At 36.5% G+C, this 19716-nt stretch overlaps 2 protein-coding genes across 3 annotated transcripts in view; both read right to left on the reverse strand.

The window, feature by feature from the left end:
- HGD (homogentisate 1,2-dioxygenase) overlaps nt 1-2494 on the reverse strand; it is a 43584-nt gene extending 41090 nt beyond the window's left edge. The window contains exon 1 of one of the 2 annotated variants that reach the window (XM_074364290.1): nt 2295-2494. In XM_074364290.1, coding sequence (XP_074220391.1) covers nt 2295-2309 — 15 coding nt within the window. In that variant the 5' untranslated portion in view covers nt 2310-2494. The remainder of the gene's footprint in view (nt 1-2294) is intronic. The other variant, XM_074364285.1, reaches the window with a different exon arrangement.
- A 2202-nt stretch (nt 2495-4696) lies between these two features.
- RABL3 (RAB, member of RAS oncogene family like 3) overlaps nt 4697-19716 on the reverse strand; it is a 32510-nt gene continuing 17490 nt past the window's right edge. The window contains exons 4-8 of the mRNA XM_010970867.3: nt 16971-17085; nt 13689-13839; nt 9393-9464; nt 6566-6604; nt 4697-5976 (exon numbers count right to left, since the gene is read on the reverse strand). Coding sequence (XP_010969169.1) covers nt 5911-5976; nt 6566-6604; nt 9393-9464; nt 13689-13839; nt 16971-17085 — 443 coding nt within the window. The 3' untranslated portion in view covers nt 4697-5910. The remainder of the gene's footprint in view (nt 5977-6565; nt 6605-9392; nt 9465-13688; nt 13840-16970; nt 17086-19716) is intronic.

Raw genomic sequence — 19716 nt, forward strand, 5'->3', positions numbered from 1 at the left:
GAGTGATGCACTTTGAAGACAGAGAAAGGGGCCTCAAGTCAAGAAATGCAGGCAACTTCTAGAAACTGGAAGGGCAGGGAAACAGATTCTCTCCTTGCATCTTCGAAAGGAACCAGCCAACACCTTGCCTTTAAGCCCAGTGAAACTGAGTTCAGACTTCTGACCTCTAGAACTGTAAGCCGAATACATTTGGTTGTTTTAAGCCACTAAATTTGTGGTAATTCGTTAGAACAGAAACAGGAAACTAATACAATAATTATGCAGACCAGGGGTCCCAACTCTGGCTAATCATTAGAATCATGGCTAAAACTTGTTAAATACAGACCCAGACCTAGTGAATCAAAATCAAAATATTTGGTGATGGGGCTCAAAGCCTGCCTGTTAAACAGTTCTTTTAGAAATAAGGAAATCAAGACTTGCAGAAGTGAAGCAACCTAAGAATGTAGAATTTAATTTTGTTATGTCATCTTTTGAATTTTCTTCCCCCGGTTGTGCTGCTTTTATGTAAATGTGATTTCATTTGAGGCTTTGTGTTGACATATGCATTAAAATGAAGAAATAAAAGCAGAGGAAAAATATTTTTTTAACTTATGATGTGTATTGATTAGAATGATGCAATCTGGCTTTCTGTGTTTGAATTTCTGATCTCTAGAGCTAACCTTTCCTTGTGGAGATAAGATAGCAGGCTGGGAAGAATGCCTTTGAAACTGAGAACAAAGACCAGCATGCAATTTACATTGGTGTGCTGGCGCTGTGCATAATAAGTTGCTTAAAAATTTCAGCAGGATAGGATTTTAGAGATAATTTATTTATAAATGGTAAGGATGTTTCCAACCCCTGTTGAGCTTCCCCATAGGATTTTCATCAGGAAATGAAGTTTTTATGCACTCCCCCTCTTAAGACTTCAACTACCACTGTTGATATGACTTTCCAGATCTATTCTCCTAGCCCTTCCCTCCCCTGAGATCCTGATCCATACATCTGACCACATTCTGGGATTCTCTTCTTGGCTGTCCCTGAAGGAACTCAAGTTTAGCTGAACTGCTCTTGTACCCCAGGGCATTCAGGGCTTTCTGTGTGTACTGGGGATTTGCACTCGCCATTTCCCCTAGCCCCTTTCTCTTTTCACTTAGTCAATTTCCACTTCTCTCTTAAGACCCAGTTTAGGAACAGCCTCCTTCAAGAAGTTTCTCTTGACTCAGTTCCTTTTCTATGTTAATCTGTGGCATTGTTTACTAGCACATAATATTTGCTGAATGAAAGAATGAGAATTCTTTCTCAGTCCTTCTAACTCTCCATCAGGCTTAAAGAAGCAAACTCTTTTACTTCAGCGTTGAGTGGTTTTAGGATCCCTATTAATTAGGGAGATATTTGATTTTTAAACTCAGCATCAGTTGAAGGGCATTCAGGATGTGCTCAAACCCTGGAAAAAGTTTGGAATCTGGCATACTTCATTTGAGTAAAGGTTCTGGGCAGTTCTCAGTTTCACTCAGTGCGTATGTTGGGCTGATGCAAGCCTGGGGTGGACACAAGTCATGGTTTCAGATACTGGGGACATCCTCCCTTTCTTTGGCCTTAAGGCACTTAGCCTTGTAGATGCCACTAAGGCTCCTTTTGGAGCCTAGGTATGGATTCAGACAAACCCAATTTCTAATCCAGTCTCTATCACCTATCAGCAGTGGCCTTGGGCAAGTCACTTAATCTCTCTGAACTTTACTTTCCTTAATTGTAAAATAGAAACAAGAGTGGCTACAACCCAGATTTAAAGATTATGAGTTAATTCATTAATAGCACATAACCCACACGTATTTTTCAATTGCACATTAAATAATAAAAAGGAATGATTTCTTAGAGGAAGTACTAGGGCTTCTACTGGCCAAGGGCTAATTGTAAGCCTCAATAACGGAATAGATTAAATAGGTTTAACTGGTCAGCTGGAGTCCGTCAGGAAGCTGCAGCAACAGGAAGGTGTTGGAGAGTAGGGGCTGGCAAGCAGACACAGTGAGAAATGTGTCCAAGTGTGTCTGTGGAGGGGAGCCCTTATGATGTCTACAGATTCCCAAGATAATAATTGAAATGAACCAGGCAAGAGATGGACAATTAGAGCATCATCTCTTTTCTTTATCACCCCCTAGCCCCAGCCATGCCTACCGACACACAGTGGTGAAGCCTCTGAATACAGTAGCTTTGACTAGGGTCTAAGTCCTTTCTAACTCTGACATTCTGGAATTCTCAGACGCATCCTTGAGTTCTGGCTGAAGAAGCCACAGCAAACTTGCCAGATAGTTTCTTACCTTCAGCTCGGCCATTTTCCTTCTGCTGCAGGTGTGACAATTTCAGGAAACCCAGGCCCAGAGAGGGTAGGAAGCCAAAAATGCTCCTGTTTCTTCTGCAAACCACCTTCTGGATGTTACTACGCCACTGCTTCACTGTGCTCACTGGTCAACAGGTCAAGCAAACTACTCACAAACATTTCCTAACTGCTGCACTAGGGAGAAAGTCCAGCATGCTTATTTCCAAACTGCTTACACAATTGCCTTTGGTTTTTATTAAACCCAGTCTGTTTCTGGCAGAGTTTGCATGGGCCTGTCTCTTCACCTGAGGTAAAGGTTGACCAATTCCTTGTTTCAGTTAAAATAAGCAGGCTTATTACTAAAGGCAGGGGATTTAAAGCTCTCTACGAAAGGAACTGTAGTAGTTAGTACCTGCTGTGTGTGGCAAAGGCTTTTCCACTCAGTTCGGGCTCAGGTGGGAAGGAACAGGCAGACTGTTCACTATCTGTGGAGGTGAGAAAATGATCTGTGCTCGGACACAGGTGTTTACACGTAGCTGCCTGAACCAGGGATGGGGTCTAGACAGCTCTCCACAGGTGCTCCAAGAGATGAGCTGGGTGAACCATTCAGAGCCTGAAGCACTTCACTTAAAGCAAACTGAGATGTCTATTAGTGCTTCTCTTACTTTCTTATTTAGTGCTCTTATAAATTCTTTAAGAATCTTATTTCCTAATGCCTGTATCCCTCTAAAAACAGACCAAGCAAGGATTACTTTCCAGCCACCTTTTCCATGACTCCCTTGTCCTTCATCTTGGCTACTCTCCTTAGCCATGGTCAGGTATCAACTTCATGGCTAATGGCATTCAGGAAGGAAGAAACAATATATCGAGTGCCTGTTTGTGCCAGGTTTTCCCACAGACATTACCTCATTTAATTTCACAAAAACAGTCTTGTAAACTAGGCTTTATTATCACAAACTCAAGTGCAGCAGTCTGGGCATGAAATGTAAATGGGTAAAGTTGGCTGGGTGATTTTTTAAGACTTCTATATAAAGCGCCAATTTCTAAACATTGGCAACTTAAGTGAATGAATGAACGAATTGCAAAAAATGCCCACAAATTCGTTTCATCCTTGTATGCATACCCCTTTACAATGTGACTTGGCTGTTCCTCTCAATATGAGATGGAGTCTTTTACTTACCTTTGAATCTTACTTTGGGTAATAGCAAACACAAGTAGAGGTTTGAAAAAATGTTTGTGCCTTATGATTTGCCCATTTCTTGCTACTTGAGACCACTATGTAAAGAAGTCAGGCTAGCCTCCTTGAAAATGAGATGCTACACGGACAGAGACATCCAGGCACGCAACAGCCCAGCACTAGCTGCCAGATGTGTGATGAGGCAATCTGCCTGCCAGATGACTGCAGACGGGCAAGCGACCCAATGTGAGACCAGCAGGAGAACGACCAGCCAAATTTCTGACCCAAAGGATTGTGAGCTAATAGAATGACCTATTTTATGCCACTAAGTTTTGGGGTGTATTTGTTAAGCAACAATTGATAACTGATACAATTATGTCAAAAAACATGCATGCAGGTATGAAATGACTATGGGTTGCCAGTTTGACACCTTCTGCTTTAGATATATTTTTATTAGCCAAAACTAATTTTTATGAGCAGGTCTCAGGAAGTCTTAGGAAAAATTATGCTCCAAAAGATTCTTTATGAAGAACTCTGGCTAATAACATTCATTTTGGCAAACAACTTTATTTTGCTATTAATAAGTGCAACAAACTTACCTTAGGTTATTAAAAATTATTTTTTCTTAGAAAACGGTAATTCAGGAGTCAAGCCTGACAGCAAGAGGAAATGAAGTTGAGTGCTGTTAATTTTTCAAGGTTGACCCTGAAACCATCAGTGATAGGTTACTTCTATTTTATTTTTTAATAAGGGAGAAAATAAAGAAATTGGGCTAGATCTTTTTTTTTTTTTTTTAATTAAGGGAAAGAAAGAGGAAGAAAGGGGAGGGAAGAAAAGGGTTCTTGATTTATTTTTTTAAAAGAGGAATACAAAGAGCTTCAGCTGGTTTAGGTCTCTGTGTATGCATTTGGTTTCTACTTCCTAACTGCACAGGCTCTGTCACAACATACTTGTGCCAAATTCCACATACAGATCCTGATTTGCATAGCTCTCCTTTATGTCAAAAAAGAAATCAGGGCTAACTCTTGTGGGGGAGGATGTGAAGAAAGACTGGAGAACATTCTAGCTGATGAAAAGTACTTTAAAATCCCTTTCCAAATTCCCAGGGCTGCCTTTCTAAAAGCACTCTTGAACATTGTTATTTTAATATCCTCTTTCAGCATACCTTGATTTGCAGAGTATGGAACAGAAAGAATTTAAGAAATTAAGGTGAGAAGCTGAAACTGTGTATTTGTTATTATTATATTTTAATATGGTGCAAAATCAGGAGTGCAGAGACCTGCAGCACAACCAGAGAGAGAACATGTGTGAAAAGGTGTTGAATAAGGCAGCAAACTACAGTTTTTGTAAAACAAGTTTATATATTAACAAAGAACCGGGGCAAAGGGAATTATACAAGCAAAAAAGAGGGGTAAAAAATGTAACAATGAACAATTATGCATATACACCCCCCCGAAACTTTGGATTGTGAAATCCAAGAATCCTAGTCCATAATTCATGTAAATGTGTTGCTGCGGAACTTATTTTTACTTCTCTCCATAAATTCATTGTTGACACAAAGAATAACATTCTTAGGTTATGGACTACAGTTAAGGGACGTTTTGGGAGTGGACTTTTTCTTCAAAAAATAAAAATAAAAACTGAAGAGGCTGTAAATCTTACTGCTCTTGTGCAGTTCTTAGATTTCACCCTATTTGCAAACAGGAAACAGTAAGAGGGTGCAGACAGCTGTGACCTAAAGAGTGAAGGATTTCAGTGAGCTGTCGATTTCTTGCAGAATTCTTCCTTCCTGGGACTGCTGTTCTCTATGTATTATTAATCTATTTATATTTACCTCCAGCTATTAGTCCCCCTCTTCCAGCCACTGAGACATTTGCAAAGGAGAGGAGAAAGAGGCAAGGGTTGCTGTTGTTAGGCATCCTTGTGTGTGATAAAGGTGGAGACAATTAAAGAGCAGCATTTTGCTTCTTTGAAAATGACAGAGATTGTTTGGGGTGGACAACTGAGGGCTGGTTAACATAACCTTTCCCCTCATAAAGGTAAAACAATAGAGATGCAGTTTTGAAGTACTTAATTAAGCCTTCAGCAAGGAGTGTGGGAAAATTACAGACCCATAAAAACCCTCCAGTTCTAGGCAAGTGTAAATTTTCTCTGCAGCATTCTGTCACTGCTCATTTACTGCATCATTCTGACAACATCTCCTATTTCCATTGCTTTTATATAATCTATAAACAGGAACAGAAAGGTGAGGAACAGAGAGAATGGGGACAAAGTTTGGACCTGTCACTTCTTTTTCAGTTTTCCATTAAAGGGTGAGGCTGAAGGGTGGTGTTTTAAGATGATTTCATTAAAAGGCTGAGACTTTAATGATCGACACAGCAAGAAGAAAGCTGTGAAAAACTGCCACAGCTTGCTCACTCTTCCGAAGGATGAGTGTAATTCAGTCATAATGTAAGCTCTTTAATGTTCCTCCCCCAAACCTTTTTCTATCAGGAAAGCCTGGAATCTGTAAGCAAGAAAGATAACCATGTTAGGACTCAGGCAGGCACAATTCAAATACTAATAGCCTTGACAACTTTTTCCTTATTTTTTGTTTCTGTATGTTGGCCTGATGTTCTTTAAAGAACTATCTTTTTAAGGTTTTACTCAGAAAGCCACCACAGATTAAATAATAAAAATAAATCCTACCAAAATGAAAAACATTTGCCAATCAATTGGTGACAGTGTCATCTAAATTGGAGAGCATGAAGGTGAATCTCATAATCTTCACCTATTGGACTTTTATATGAATCACCTGAATTGTGAGACTTGATCCATATCTCTGGAATCTCAAGCAAATTATTTTCTTCTATTACTTCATAAAGTAATCTTATCTCTGGATTCTTTTTGTTTCTTAGACCCTTATTTTAACTTGATCAGATTTTTTATTTTGTACTTAACAGGACAAAAGAAAGTCAGTTGCTTGTGCCTACGAAGGACTTCTTCCCCACTTTTTAAAAAACCACTTCAAAAATAATGTGGAAATTAATTTCAAATCAATCAAACCTCTCTCCAAAGTTATGACCTCATTTTATCAAGAAAAGATAGGTACAGACCTGATTGCCATCTCTTAAAAAGTATCTCTTCTCTATGACCTGTGAGAAATAAAGATTTTAAGGGCTTAGTATACATACTTTGAAAAAGTTGTTAACTGCAGTGGCCACTAATGGGACTAAAAGGTGTATATCCAAATGAAGAGTCTTTTCAATAGCTATAGACATCTAGTCCAATGAGTTAAATCTGGTGCTAATGAGATCAAAACTGTGGGAGTATTTCTATAAAAGCCTGCCTCATTCCAGGAAGCATTAATGATAGATCAAAAAAATAAATGAAACAAAAAAGAGAAAATAACCAGAAAATGGCATGAGATCCCATGCAATTCCTAGTGTATGGCAGCAAATTTGGCTCAAAGTTTCCTAGCAGTCAGTCCCCAAAGGTACTAAACAGAATCCATAAGATAAAAACAAAGCACTTTTGCTACTCCAGAAGCATAGCTACTTCTTAAAGAGGCGTCCGTCTGTGTAATAGTAAACTGCCACATCCCTCTAGTAAACACAGTGTTAAATTCTGTAGGTCTTTAATGGAGACAGAAGACACACAGCAAAAGTAGTCAATTAGCTTCTTTTTATGGACTTAATCTGCAGCCTAACTCAGCAGTTTCAGGACTGTCTGTATTTGGTTAGTAGAAGAAACAAGGTACAGTGGATGTATCCGTACAAATCCATCACCACTACTGAAAAGAGGCCTTCAAAATATATGTCCTAACATAATGAGTTTAAGAGTACCATGTTGTCCCACGATGAAAACCATTTTAAAAAATAATGAATTCTGTTCTAACACTTGAGAAACTGCAATAGTGGCAGAGGCAGTATTTTCTTTAAATAGAGCTTTTGTGATTAAGAAAAGTTAATCAGATTAGAATACAGATTAGCTGGAGATCAACTCTAAGACATTAGAATCGAGAATTAGGAAGCCAGGAATTTCGTCTTAATAAAGCAGAGCAGGCCTGCACCAGCTTGCTCTCACTGGCCTGACAGCCACATAACCTGGATTCCTTCTGTCTTTGAGACTATGGCTGGGTTACTTTTATCCAGAGACTGAGAATAAGGCTGCATTCACTGACCCCAGAGGTAGAAAAGCTGGTTCATGATTGGTATATACCTAAAACACTTGACCCCACAAAAACCATGCCAGGACTGATTCTCTTTCCTCTCTCCAGGGAAGAACGGGAAAATCCTATTATTCTAGAGTGGGGAGGAATTACTATTAGTGAAGGGAGTATGGAAGAGGGCTAGATTCTATCTTAGAGAAGAAATCTTTACACTAAATTGTTGAAGATATGATGTAGAGAAAACTGGGTGAAATTTAGCTGCCAAGTGCCTTGACATCAGGCAACCACCTCAGTCTGGCCAACCTCTTAATCCACCTACCTTTTGTTGTGATATAGGCAGTGAAGAGATAAGTTACCTTTTCGCTTTTGGTATAATTCCCTGCCCTCAACATGCAATGTCTTTCTCTTTCCAAATTTTGTTCTCTTCTTAAAATCAACCAAGTCGCCTCTAATTTTTTTTTTTAAATAAAGCCTTGCTTGACAACTTGGGTCACACTAGTCTATAATTTACTGTCTCTCAACAATATAGTTTATTTTTTAAATTTTAAAATAATAAATTATCTAAAATTTATACATTGTGAGATCTTTCTGTGTCAGAAAGGGATCTATCTGTAAGATGTTGCTCTTAAGGGGATTCCGATGGTGGCCATGGATCTGAACCAAATGTAAACTCTCTTTAAGTTGGAAAACAATGTGGAGAGAATACCTGTTTCCCTGCAGTGATTCCTACCATTTTTCACGTCATGGCACATTTAGAAAATGCTAATATTTGTAGGGTAAGTGGACGAGCCAGCCCAGGGGGCTCTGGCTGCTCTGAGAACTGAGGGGCTCGCCGTCTCAGCACACCTGTACTTTTTTTGCCACACTCTAGTTGGGAAATTCTGCAATAAAGCAAAAATTTCCCAGTGGTCTAATATTAAACAGGGATGGGGTGTGGGGCTTATCTTATGCTGAGCTGTTGGACAAAAGAGCCAAATATTAGATCTCTAAGTAGCTAAAAGAAAAATGATCATAAAGAAGTTATGAGAAGGGAAATTTTTTTTCTTGGGAGATAACTTGTAAAAGGAAATATAATATAGAAATTAATCTTTTTCAATACTAATAGAGGAATATAACCTATTTTACGTTACTATGCGATGTCAACATTGGGCAAACAGTTTAAACTTGGTCAGCACTATGTGCGATGCAGCTGTGTAGCCTTGTGAAGGAAAGACAAACAGTGCTCCGGTTAACCAGTCTGCTGAGTCATTCTACATTTTCATTCTAGCTCGGGACAATAATATGATACTGGTAAGAGTCAATAATTGGAATGCAAAGATTTCTGACTGGGAAACAAGAAGATGACATAACCTTAAAAGTAATAGTAATGTTGATGTGGAGAGTATTAATAGCCAGGAGAGCAAAAAGAACTCTGGGCTTTAAGCACAATCTCCTCAGTTTAGTGCCTTTTGTGGGGGTTCAGGGATGGTGAATAAGTACAAAAAGACCCAGAAAATATGGAAACATATATTGTCTTAAGGAGGGGAATTAGGTATTTAAAAAACTCTATCTGAATCCAGTAGCTTCCATCCTTTGCTCAGAGAACACTGATGACAGAATAAACATGTCAGCAAGCCTTGAGCAATTATACCAACAGATAAGAGATCAAAACAAGTATTATTCAGGCTGTGAAGTTTAGAACGGAGGAATAAAAGGACAAAGCATTCTAGAAAGAATTTAAACTCCCATAATATATAAATTAAGTTTAAAAATAACTTAATTGAAGACATTACCTTATCAAAAAACCTACTGAGCTTGACAGCATTGGAAGAACCTGCAGCTAAGTACCGTGGATTTGTGCAGTCCTAGAAGATAAAACATAAGATCAACAATGAAACGTTAGGAAACACAAGCTCCTTGTTAGTCATTACTGTTCCTCTTGCACATTTCTATAGTAAATTATCAGGCATAATACTCTCATAAAATATTCAAGTAATTTTCAAATTATGATGCACAGAGCAAAGCAGAAAGTGCTAAAGGAAGATAAGGCCACTTTTTGTTATTTATGCAATTTTAGAGGACAATGAACCAATGTATTCATCATCAAATAATTCATAAAGGAAGACAGGATTGCTAATGTCTTACTAATAACAAAACCAAGATACTAACTAGGTGACCTACCTACATTTAGGTTGAAAAGCAGAAATAGAGCCATTAAAAAATAGACAACACTTCACTTTTTGTACTAGTTACTCACCAGTGCTCAACTCATTTAAGTACAATGCAGTTCTTTTTTTTTTTAATTAAAAAATTTTTTTATTCAATTTTTTTTGGTGCAGGGGGTAATTTTTATTTATTTATTTTAATGGAGGCACTGGGGATTGAGTGCATAGGCATGCACTCTACCACTGAGCTATACCCTCCCCAGCTAAGTACAATGCAGTTCTTAAGAACAATAGGAAGCATGAAAATAAGGAAAAAGAGGAGCAAAAACCAAACATAACAGTTGCCAGGGATTTCTCACTCACTGAATGCAGGTAGGCCATAAAGATAATAATAAACAACAGATCAACAATTAGTTTATTTTAAAATATCATTATTTTAAAAATAATTAAATAATAAACAATAGATACAGTACTATTAGGTTTCTGAAAATAGGAAAAAATGGGGATCTGCTGAGACAATCTGGAACACTATAATGAAGTGACTAGTACATAGCAATGATTGGTAAAGACCGTAAAAGGCTTACCATCCTTTTCCTGGAGTTCCAGTATTGAATTGCCTTTTCTTGTCATCACTGACTTGCCACCTCTAGTGACTGAATACTTTGGTTTTTACCTCAAATGTTACCTAAGACCAAACTATGGGGATACCATATAGGCTCCTTGGCAAGTACAGTGTTTATCTTTTCAGTTATAGATCGTCTGTGTCCCTTGGGAAATTACTGACATTTCTGCTGTTGCATTTATTCTGATTGTAATCTCTAAACCCACATGATTCCTTTCCAATGCACTTTGTAACAATCACCTATTTTATCCATATACTACATTTCAAGGCTCACATTTTGAATTCCGGCTATAAACTTTAATACATTTTCCAAAACCACAAAAAAAGAGACGACAACAGACTTTACAAAGATCACAGAATACTAGAAAATCAGAAGTCTTTGAAGCCAGAAAGCTCTGGATCTGAATATTTATCCCAGCATCTCTAGACTGTGTGACATGGTTTAGATTACTCAGCCTTTAAAGTTGAGCTTATTCATTTGTGAAACGGGGATAGCAATACTTATCCCATAGATTTTTGGTGAAAATTAAATGAGATAATGCATGTCTGGAAGATAGCAGGTACTGAAATATTAGTTCCCTTCTGTCTTCATCCCAAGAAAATGCCATCAGATAGAATTTTCAGACACAAAAGCACCGAAGATAATTGTATATATGGATTAAATAGACTGAAACATCATTGTGTAAACTGTGTATATGAAATCATATTTGAACACATTTATACAGCAGTTGGGGCATATAAAAGACAAACCTTAGGTGGATCTGTGTTAGGTATGTTTTACAAAACAGACATCGATTACATAGTCATCAGAAGGTCAAAAGACTTCAGAGATGGTTCCAAATAGAGCTAAAGTACTAAATACAAAAATTAAATCAAACAAGCAAATGAACAAACAAAACCTCCCCAAAACTTAATTCTAAGCCTCCACAATTTCAGGCTGACCAGGCTTGAGAAACCCTATGATTTTAGGAGGAGAATTTTAGAGCTGAAAGAGCTATCTGCTATTGATCATGGCTGAGGGCAAAGCCTGAAAATTAATAGTTCTAAATGCTTATCTAAGTTTGAAAAAGAAATATTAACTAGGGAGGACGCTTCAAAATGATCACTTTAAAGTAAACACATAAGAGAGAAAAATTTGGCTAGACACAATAAGCCTAACAGGATTTAAAAAAAAATAAGTAATCTCCTCCCTGTTTATAATTTAAACAATTTGCCTATTTTTTAGGCAAAAAATAACTTTGATTCTATCTTTGATGTATACAGTTATGTTAATTCTTCCTTTTTTTAAAAATAATTTAAGTAAATTCATACAGTAACCAAAGATGCTAGCACTAAGACTGTTACATTAGTTTTTACTGGTGACTTTATCTTTACTTACTGACTCTTTTTGACTGCTATCTCTTTTTGAAACTCTTATTCAATTTTCCTCCTTACTTTTTCTCTCTTGAATCCTCAAGACCCTCTTGTTTCTGCTGTGTTCTTGATGCTGTACACTGATAAAAAGCCCTGAGTATGTTGTATGTGAACTCTTGGGGATAGTGTGTGCCAAAGTCCACACTTGAGTACCATTATACCTTGTTAACAATTAAAAGATGGCCCTGCCTTCACAAGTAAAATAGGAAAAGCACATATTAGGTGATGGTCACAGAAACCACAGGCTCTACAAACAGATTCATTCTAAAATACATTAGAAGTAACTGCTGGAACAAATTAAGTGTATTCAATGGTAAATTTCCCTTTGGAAATAATGTTCAAGCAAAGTAACCTCAGCACTTCCTCAACAAGGATATGATGTATTCTAGGTAACAGGAATCCTCTGGAATATCATGGTTGAGTGCTGACTAGCTGGGGCATTTATGCTGAATATTCCATGGTGGTTGCTGAGAAAAATAAGGCCCCTACTGCAAAGCAGAATGTAAAAAACAATGGAATGGCAGGCAGAAGGTGACTCAGTTAGGGGGGTAGAGGTGGCGTTGAACCAAGCAGTGCTCAAAAATGTTGATTCACAGAGAAAGGGCATCAGAATCACCTGAGTCATTAGTTACAATCACAGAGTCCTGGTCCTCCTGTCAGACCTCATGACTACAAAGTTCCAGCTGTGGGGCACTTATTCAAAAGTTTTCACAAGTCCTGCTGCTGGTGACATGAATATGCAGTCAGGTTTGGGTAACTGGTGACCTAGATTATTTCCAACAGTTCTTCCAGCTCCAAGATTCTAAATGTTAGCTGAAGGATAATTAAATGTAAAATAGGCTTAATTGTAGAGCACAGGATCTGTGGTCACAGTGCCTGGTTTGTCCTGTGTAACCCTGGCCTATTTACCTCTCTCTGCTTCTAGTCTTCATTTAAAAAATGTAAGTACTTTTAGTACCTACTTTATAGGGTTGATGTCAAGATGATGCATGTGAAATAAGGTACATAAAGCACTAGAACAGCGCTCGGCACTAATAAGTGCTTAATGAATGTTGGCCATTAGTATTACTAAACCACCACCACCACATCTGGAATGCCAGTGCACTGAGTATGTTGCAGAGATTCTATTTATCAACAATGACATTTATAAACCATGACTGAAGCTGCTGGCCAGGATCATTCTCTGGGCAACACTAACTGGCTTATATAAGAACTTATCTTAGCCTTTTTAATGTCTAGTTCTAATTGAGTGAAATATCTCAGGAAGGGACTCAAATCAATTGTATACACATAAGTTTATATAAACTAACACTTATGAAGCACTCCTAGTTTACAATTTGTAATTTTCTCCTTTATCTGTTTGCCCTTTAAGGTAAATTCTGTAGTTTATGACGCTAAGAGGCTTTTCTGAAGAGTGGACTTTTTCTAAAAATTTTTTTGTGTGTGGGGGTAATTAGGTTTATTTAGTTTTAGAGCTACTGGGCATTGAACCCAGGACCTCATGCAGGCTAAGCATGTGCTCTACCACTTGAGCTGTACCCTCCCCTCCAAGAGGCTTTTCTAAAGCAAGAAAAATCAATGTACAGTACCAGTGACCCTTCTTTGTCACCTTAATTATTTTTGAAAATCTTTTCAAGAAAAAGCCCATGATTTACATTATTCACAGAACAACACTTGAACATTCCAACAGACTGGCATTCAAGGAGGCTGAAGTGACTGTGGCCATCTCATAGTCTATGTTGGCTCCAATCTTTGCTACTTTTTGGACTAGAACCCAAATGCCTGATTTCAAATACAAAGCTTCTTTTGTGAGAATATGTAACTTGTGAAATCTTTGGTTTTCCCTTTACCTGGTGATGATACAAACACACATTAGTGAAAATACTCACCAAATTAATCTCTTCTGCATTGAAATCCTCAGCCAGGAAAGCAGTCCTAGTTAAAACTTCATGGCGCTTGGTTTCATGAATCTGATCCAGTTTAGTTCCTATTACCAACAGTGGGATTTGGTTATCAGCAAACTGTTCCCGATCATAATCCCTGTGATAAATGGACAGAATTTATCTTTCTGATGTAGATGTGTAATATTTAACTGTAACTAGCTTATACTATTTTACAGATACTTCACTGCCTCTTGCTTATCCATCACCTATAAACCTACTTTTCTCCTGTTTTCTTTCATCTACTTGTTCATTTATCAATCCTCAGCATCTATCGAGTTCCAACTATTAATCCAACTAGTCAAAATTTGTCCCATGGGTCTTTATAGACTATTGGAATAACTGACTGCCCCCCAGGTATATGAAAGTAGGTTGACTTGACTTCTCCCAAAGCTCTGTCTTCTGAGGCTAACAGCTCAGGAATTTTTCTGGGTAGATACAGAGAGTGGATTCAAACCTCAGTGGAGAGAAAACACAGGAACCTAGCATGGTACTCAAGCTTTTTGCCAGAGAGGAAAATGTCAAGCTTCTGGGTAACTTCTGGGCTATGCATACACATTCCTGTCTATAAGTAGTAAAGAAAAATAGATCATTTCAGAAAAATAAGAAATAGGAATGCTGAAGGCCAGAATAAATCAACCATAGCCTGGGGAAAGATGGATTCAACAAATGGAAAGGAAAAGAAACAGCTGAAATGCAAAATAAATAGTAAAAGGAAAGAGTTAAGTACCAAATAGTTGTTTGTCTTGACACAAGAGCCATGGGAGGACAGGCAATAGGAATCACTTAGGGTTAGTGGCCTTGGGTCACTATCTTTCTATTACTGAAAGGAAGCCCAATGTTTTCAGTGAATATAAATTCTATTCACATAAGAGAAACAGATTTGGATTTATGATATAAGTTCAATTTGTAACAGTCAGACAAATCTGGTTGCGAACACCTTATGACCATAAATCAATGTTCCATAATCTAATCAATACAAACCAGGTGAGCTTGGCATTTTTCCCTTTCTTTGACATTACTTTTCTTTCTCTCTGAATAATTTAAATTGTGTGTGCGTGTGTGTGCACGTGCACATGCTTGCAAAATTACCGAATCTTTTTGCCCTTCACATTAACTTTACAGAGCCTCGGTTATTGTTCAGCTTTGGAACACAATTGTTTTGAACTATGCAACCTCCCCATTTCATAAAAAATATTATCATTCTAAATATTGTATCAAAGCCAATAATAGCTTGAGTTCAAGACCTTTGATTCTTCTTACCAACATTAATATTGATTTAGGAGATGTGGTCCAAAACTGAAATTTGCTTTATTAGAGAATAAAGTTTTGAGAGTGCCCTTTTTTAGGACTATTTTTTCCCCTATACTCACTAACTCTGGCTAACACACAAATTTTGGTATATATTTTATCAAACATCATCTTTGATACACATATTTCTGTCACTTCCAGTCTTGCATAATCTTTTACACATTAATGTATGTATTTATTATATATATAACATAGTATATATTGCACATAATATACATGTTTCATGTTGACTTACATATGCATCATATATATAACATAACATATATATGTTGCCATATATATGTACACATAAAAATCTGTTCTCTTATTTCTCTTTTTAGTTTTCCTTTTTTCCCACCTTCTTTGATTAAATTTTACATCCAGTTGAAATTTGATCTTGAAATCCTTTTTCTATTTTTAAATCATTAGGTAAAAAACAAATGGGAAATTTTATCATGGATGGATAAGGCTGATAACACCTTAACATCACAAAGAGATAACCAAGTATTATATTATATGCACAATACCACTTTGGAAAAAACAAAAATCTTGCAACTTTCAGACTACTATATTTAACTACCATTTTAGAGAAGATTAGGATTCAGAGAAACAAGTTTAACAGACTCTACAGGGATACAGTCAGCAAAATCCAGAACAGAGGAAACTCTACAGGACAAATGAGCAATTTTCTTCAACAAATAAACTGCCAGAGAGTAAAAAAAACAGGGGGGGCTTAAGGTTAAAATAAACTTAAGAAACCAAATACAATGAGTGGGACTTATTCAGATACTGTTCTGAACAAAGCAACATTTATGATACATATGATACAAATACATTAAAATAGTATTTGATATTAGAGAATTATTGTTAAATTTTAAGGAGGACATTTATATTTCGGTAATGTTTAAAAAAAAGTCCTTATGCTTTAAATTTACACATTGAAGTATATATAGATGAAATGATATGATGTCTAGGGTTTGTTTCAAAAAAATAAATGAAGAGATATACTATGTTCATGGCTTGAAAGATGCAACAAAAATGCACCCCAATATAATAACCTATAGGTTTAATGGAATTCCAATAAAAATTCAGACAGAATTTTTGTCAATACAGACAAGCTGATTTCAAATTTATATGGAAAGAGATTAGAAGAGCTAAACAATTTTGAGAAGGAAAGAATCACACTGTCAAATTTTGAGACTTACTATAATGCTACAATAATCAAGAAAGTGTAGCATTTATTAGTAAAAGGATAGATGCAGATCAAAAGAACAGAATTAGAGAGTCTGGAGGTGGAGGGTATAGCTCAGCAGTAGAGCGCCTGCTTAGCACCCACGAGGTCCTGGGTTCAATCCTCAGTACTCCCATTAAAATTAATAAATAAAATTACCTCCCTTCCCCCTCAACCCAAACAAAATAAATAAATAAGATATTTTTAAAAAAGAATTAGAGAGTCTAGAAATAAAACCATATAAATATGGTCACTTGACTTTTGGCAAAGGAATAAAAATAATTCGATGAGAAAGGACAATCTTTTCAACAAATGATGTTGGAACAACTGGACATTCACCTACAAAAGTCAACTTCAACCAATCCTTCACACATTATACTAACTCAAAATGGATCACAGTTCTAAAAGCAAACCCAAAACTATAAAACTTCTAGAAGAAACCCAGAAGAAAACTTGCATGATCTGGGGTTAGGCAAAAAGTTGTTAGATGTAACAAAAGCACAAGACATAAAAGAGAAAAATGAGACATTAGATTTCATCAAAATGAAAAACAATTATTTTGTTAAAATATTGTTAAGATAAGGAAAAGACAATCTACAAACTGGGAGAAAATATTTGCAAATCAAACATCTTACAAATATTATTTTGGAGGGTGTACTCTTGTGATTGTTACAGCATTTCAAACCAACTGTAATGTAATCTGGACTTACCCATTTGTTACCAAGACTCCGGTTGGCACTAAATCCCTGTTGAGAGCTTCCAATGACCAACGATACAAGTTTTGGGATGACTTCTTATTTGTTAAATCGTGTACTAAAATAATACCTAAAATAATCAGAGAAAATAATGTCAATAGTGTAAGAATTCCTCTTCATTTCACAACTGGCAAAGTAAGGCTTAGAAAATAAAAGCATTAGGTTACTTAATGAACCTAGCACCCTGGTATGACTAACAAACTCTGACACAATTATTTTAAATTATTCTACAAATTCTTACAGATAATTATTTACAAATAAGTAACTGAATCAAAACTACTTCAAGTATTTGGAAATTATATTAATTCAAAAAGGTTAATTGTTTCTGCACTATGCATAGTACTGTTAGAGACATCATATACATATTACTTATACTCACTAAAATATTTAATAATGGAAATTTATTAAAATGATATTTAATTTGACACAATTCCTACTCTTTGGTGACAAAATGTCTTCTTGTAGGCCACCTGGACCTAATCAACTCAAAAGCCTAATCATTTAATTCTTTAAATTAATGGTTAGCTATGTAAACTTGCTACCTGTAAGATTAGCAAAGAAATATGCCACTAGAAGTGGGTAGGAAAAACATAGTCAAGAAGTATGAACAGTAGAAAACAGATGGACTTTTGAGAGAAAAATAATAAAATGTAATAAAGCTTAGAAACACAATTAAATAGAATCAGTTAAGATCCTAGACAGAAGGTAAAGCAGGTAATTATTATGATATAGACAAAAAGAGGAAAAGCTTTAAAGCCTAGTGAAATATAGGGTATCATCTTGTGTTCAAAAGATTACAGGTCTTGAAACTCCCAACCCTTTCTTATATTACCCAGGTTATACTGTGAAGAGAAGATGTGGAACTGATACATTTTCCATCGTCAAGATGTAAAATATATCGATTTGAAAAAGGGCATGAATTAATTGGCTCCTTTAGTTTTTACAGACACTGTGCAACTAAGGTGCTTATATAAGTTAGAGTTGACTAGTTCCAGCTGGCTCAAAGAAATCTGTATGTCTTCTGGCATCTGGAACAGAGATCTGACACGTGCCCCCATATCCAGCTGCACTCACTGTACCTTCCTCAATGAGGGGTTCTATTAGGTACTGGGGACACATGATCAAGGATAGATTTAAACAAGGAATAAAGAGCTACCATTGAGGAATATAGCTAACATTTATTCAGTACTTATGTGCTACATATTACGTTTTACACATGTCATCTAATCTGATTTTCAGAACAGTCCTATGAGGTAAGAATTATTATTTTCATTTCACACATGTAGAAACTGAGGGTCAGAGAGGTTGAGTAACTTGCCCCAGGTAGCATGGTTAAGTGGGGTAGCCAAAATTTGAACTCAGGTAATCTTTGGGTTTTGCTTTTTTTCTTTTTGGTGGTGGAGGGAGGTAATTAGGTTTATTTATTATTCATTTATTTTTTAATGGAGGTACGGGGGGATTGAATCCAGGACCTTGTGCATGCACATTACCACTGAGCTAAACCCTCCCCCCAAAGTCAGATAATCTTAAAGACTGAAGGAAAGCAGAATAAAGTCACTTCAGGGCAAAGGAGTGACAGATATTTTCTCCTTTCCCCATTTCCCAGGTAAAAATATCACAAAACTATGGGTGAGAATTTCAGTTGGAAGAGTGAAAGGATTACAGAGGCCTGGATAAGCTACTACCTGGACAGGGAGGAGTTTATTTCTTGAAGATCTCTATTTAAGGCTTCTGAGCTGTTAAAGGCATTGAGCACCCTTTTCCCTTAGTTTCCCTCTTCCTTTTGGGCTGAGAATTCTTGCTTTGTAGACTAGGAACTAGAAGGGACACAGTGAGGCCCAAAGGAAAGAAGGCAGGGTGACAGCTGCTCAGAATATGTTCTAATCTTAAAACAGAGAGGCAGAGACACTTTACAGGTTTCCTTCAGGGATCACCAGACTTGATCATCACAATGGGAAGAAGGTAGGGTATTGAGGGAAGAAAGTTATTGCTAAGAATAGACTGTATCTTTGAATGGAGTGGTCCTAATGCCCTGTTTTTTAAGAAGCTAAGGATGGTAGATGGAGTAAAGAACTTTGAAGGCTTCTACCAAGAGAAATGTTCCTAGCGCAAGGTTCAAAGAACAGAGAAATTGGTTTTCAGTTAACAGGGATTAATCTCTTAACAGGGATTTTTTTTTTTTAAAGAAACAGGAATACATCTGAGTCTTACATGTAAAACTAACATAGGATATATGAAACTATGTCGATACTATTTAAGGAAAAGACAAATCACTAATGAATAATAGGTACAGAAAAGATAACCAAATAAATATGGATTTAGAAGAATTTGTTCAGCACTTAATAAGTTTACAACTCATAATTCCATAAAGTTTCAAGGTCTGAATGATCTTTGTTATTTGCTTATAATTTTTATCCTAACTCTTTCTTAAAAAGGTCTAAACAGTGAAAGTGTTATATATTCAAACTTCTTTGTCAGATCAGATTGATACCAACTTTGACAAGTCATTTGATCAATATAATCCAGGTTTATCACTTGATCCTAGATCTAAACTAGGCTTTACTTCTTTCTCTCTTGCTCTTTAAGAAATCACCTAACACTATAGTGGTCTTATCTTACTGTTTTTCTCATTTATATACATTCTATTAATATATGCCATTGTCATGTACTTTCTTGCATGATGATATATATTATAATATAT

This window comes from Camelus bactrianus, chromosome 1, assembly GCF_048773025.1.
Source record: "Camelus bactrianus isolate YW-2024 breed Bactrian camel chromosome 1, ASM4877302v1, whole genome shotgun sequence".
Lineage (NCBI taxonomy): Eukaryota > Metazoa > Chordata > Mammalia > Artiodactyla > Camelidae > Camelus > Camelus bactrianus.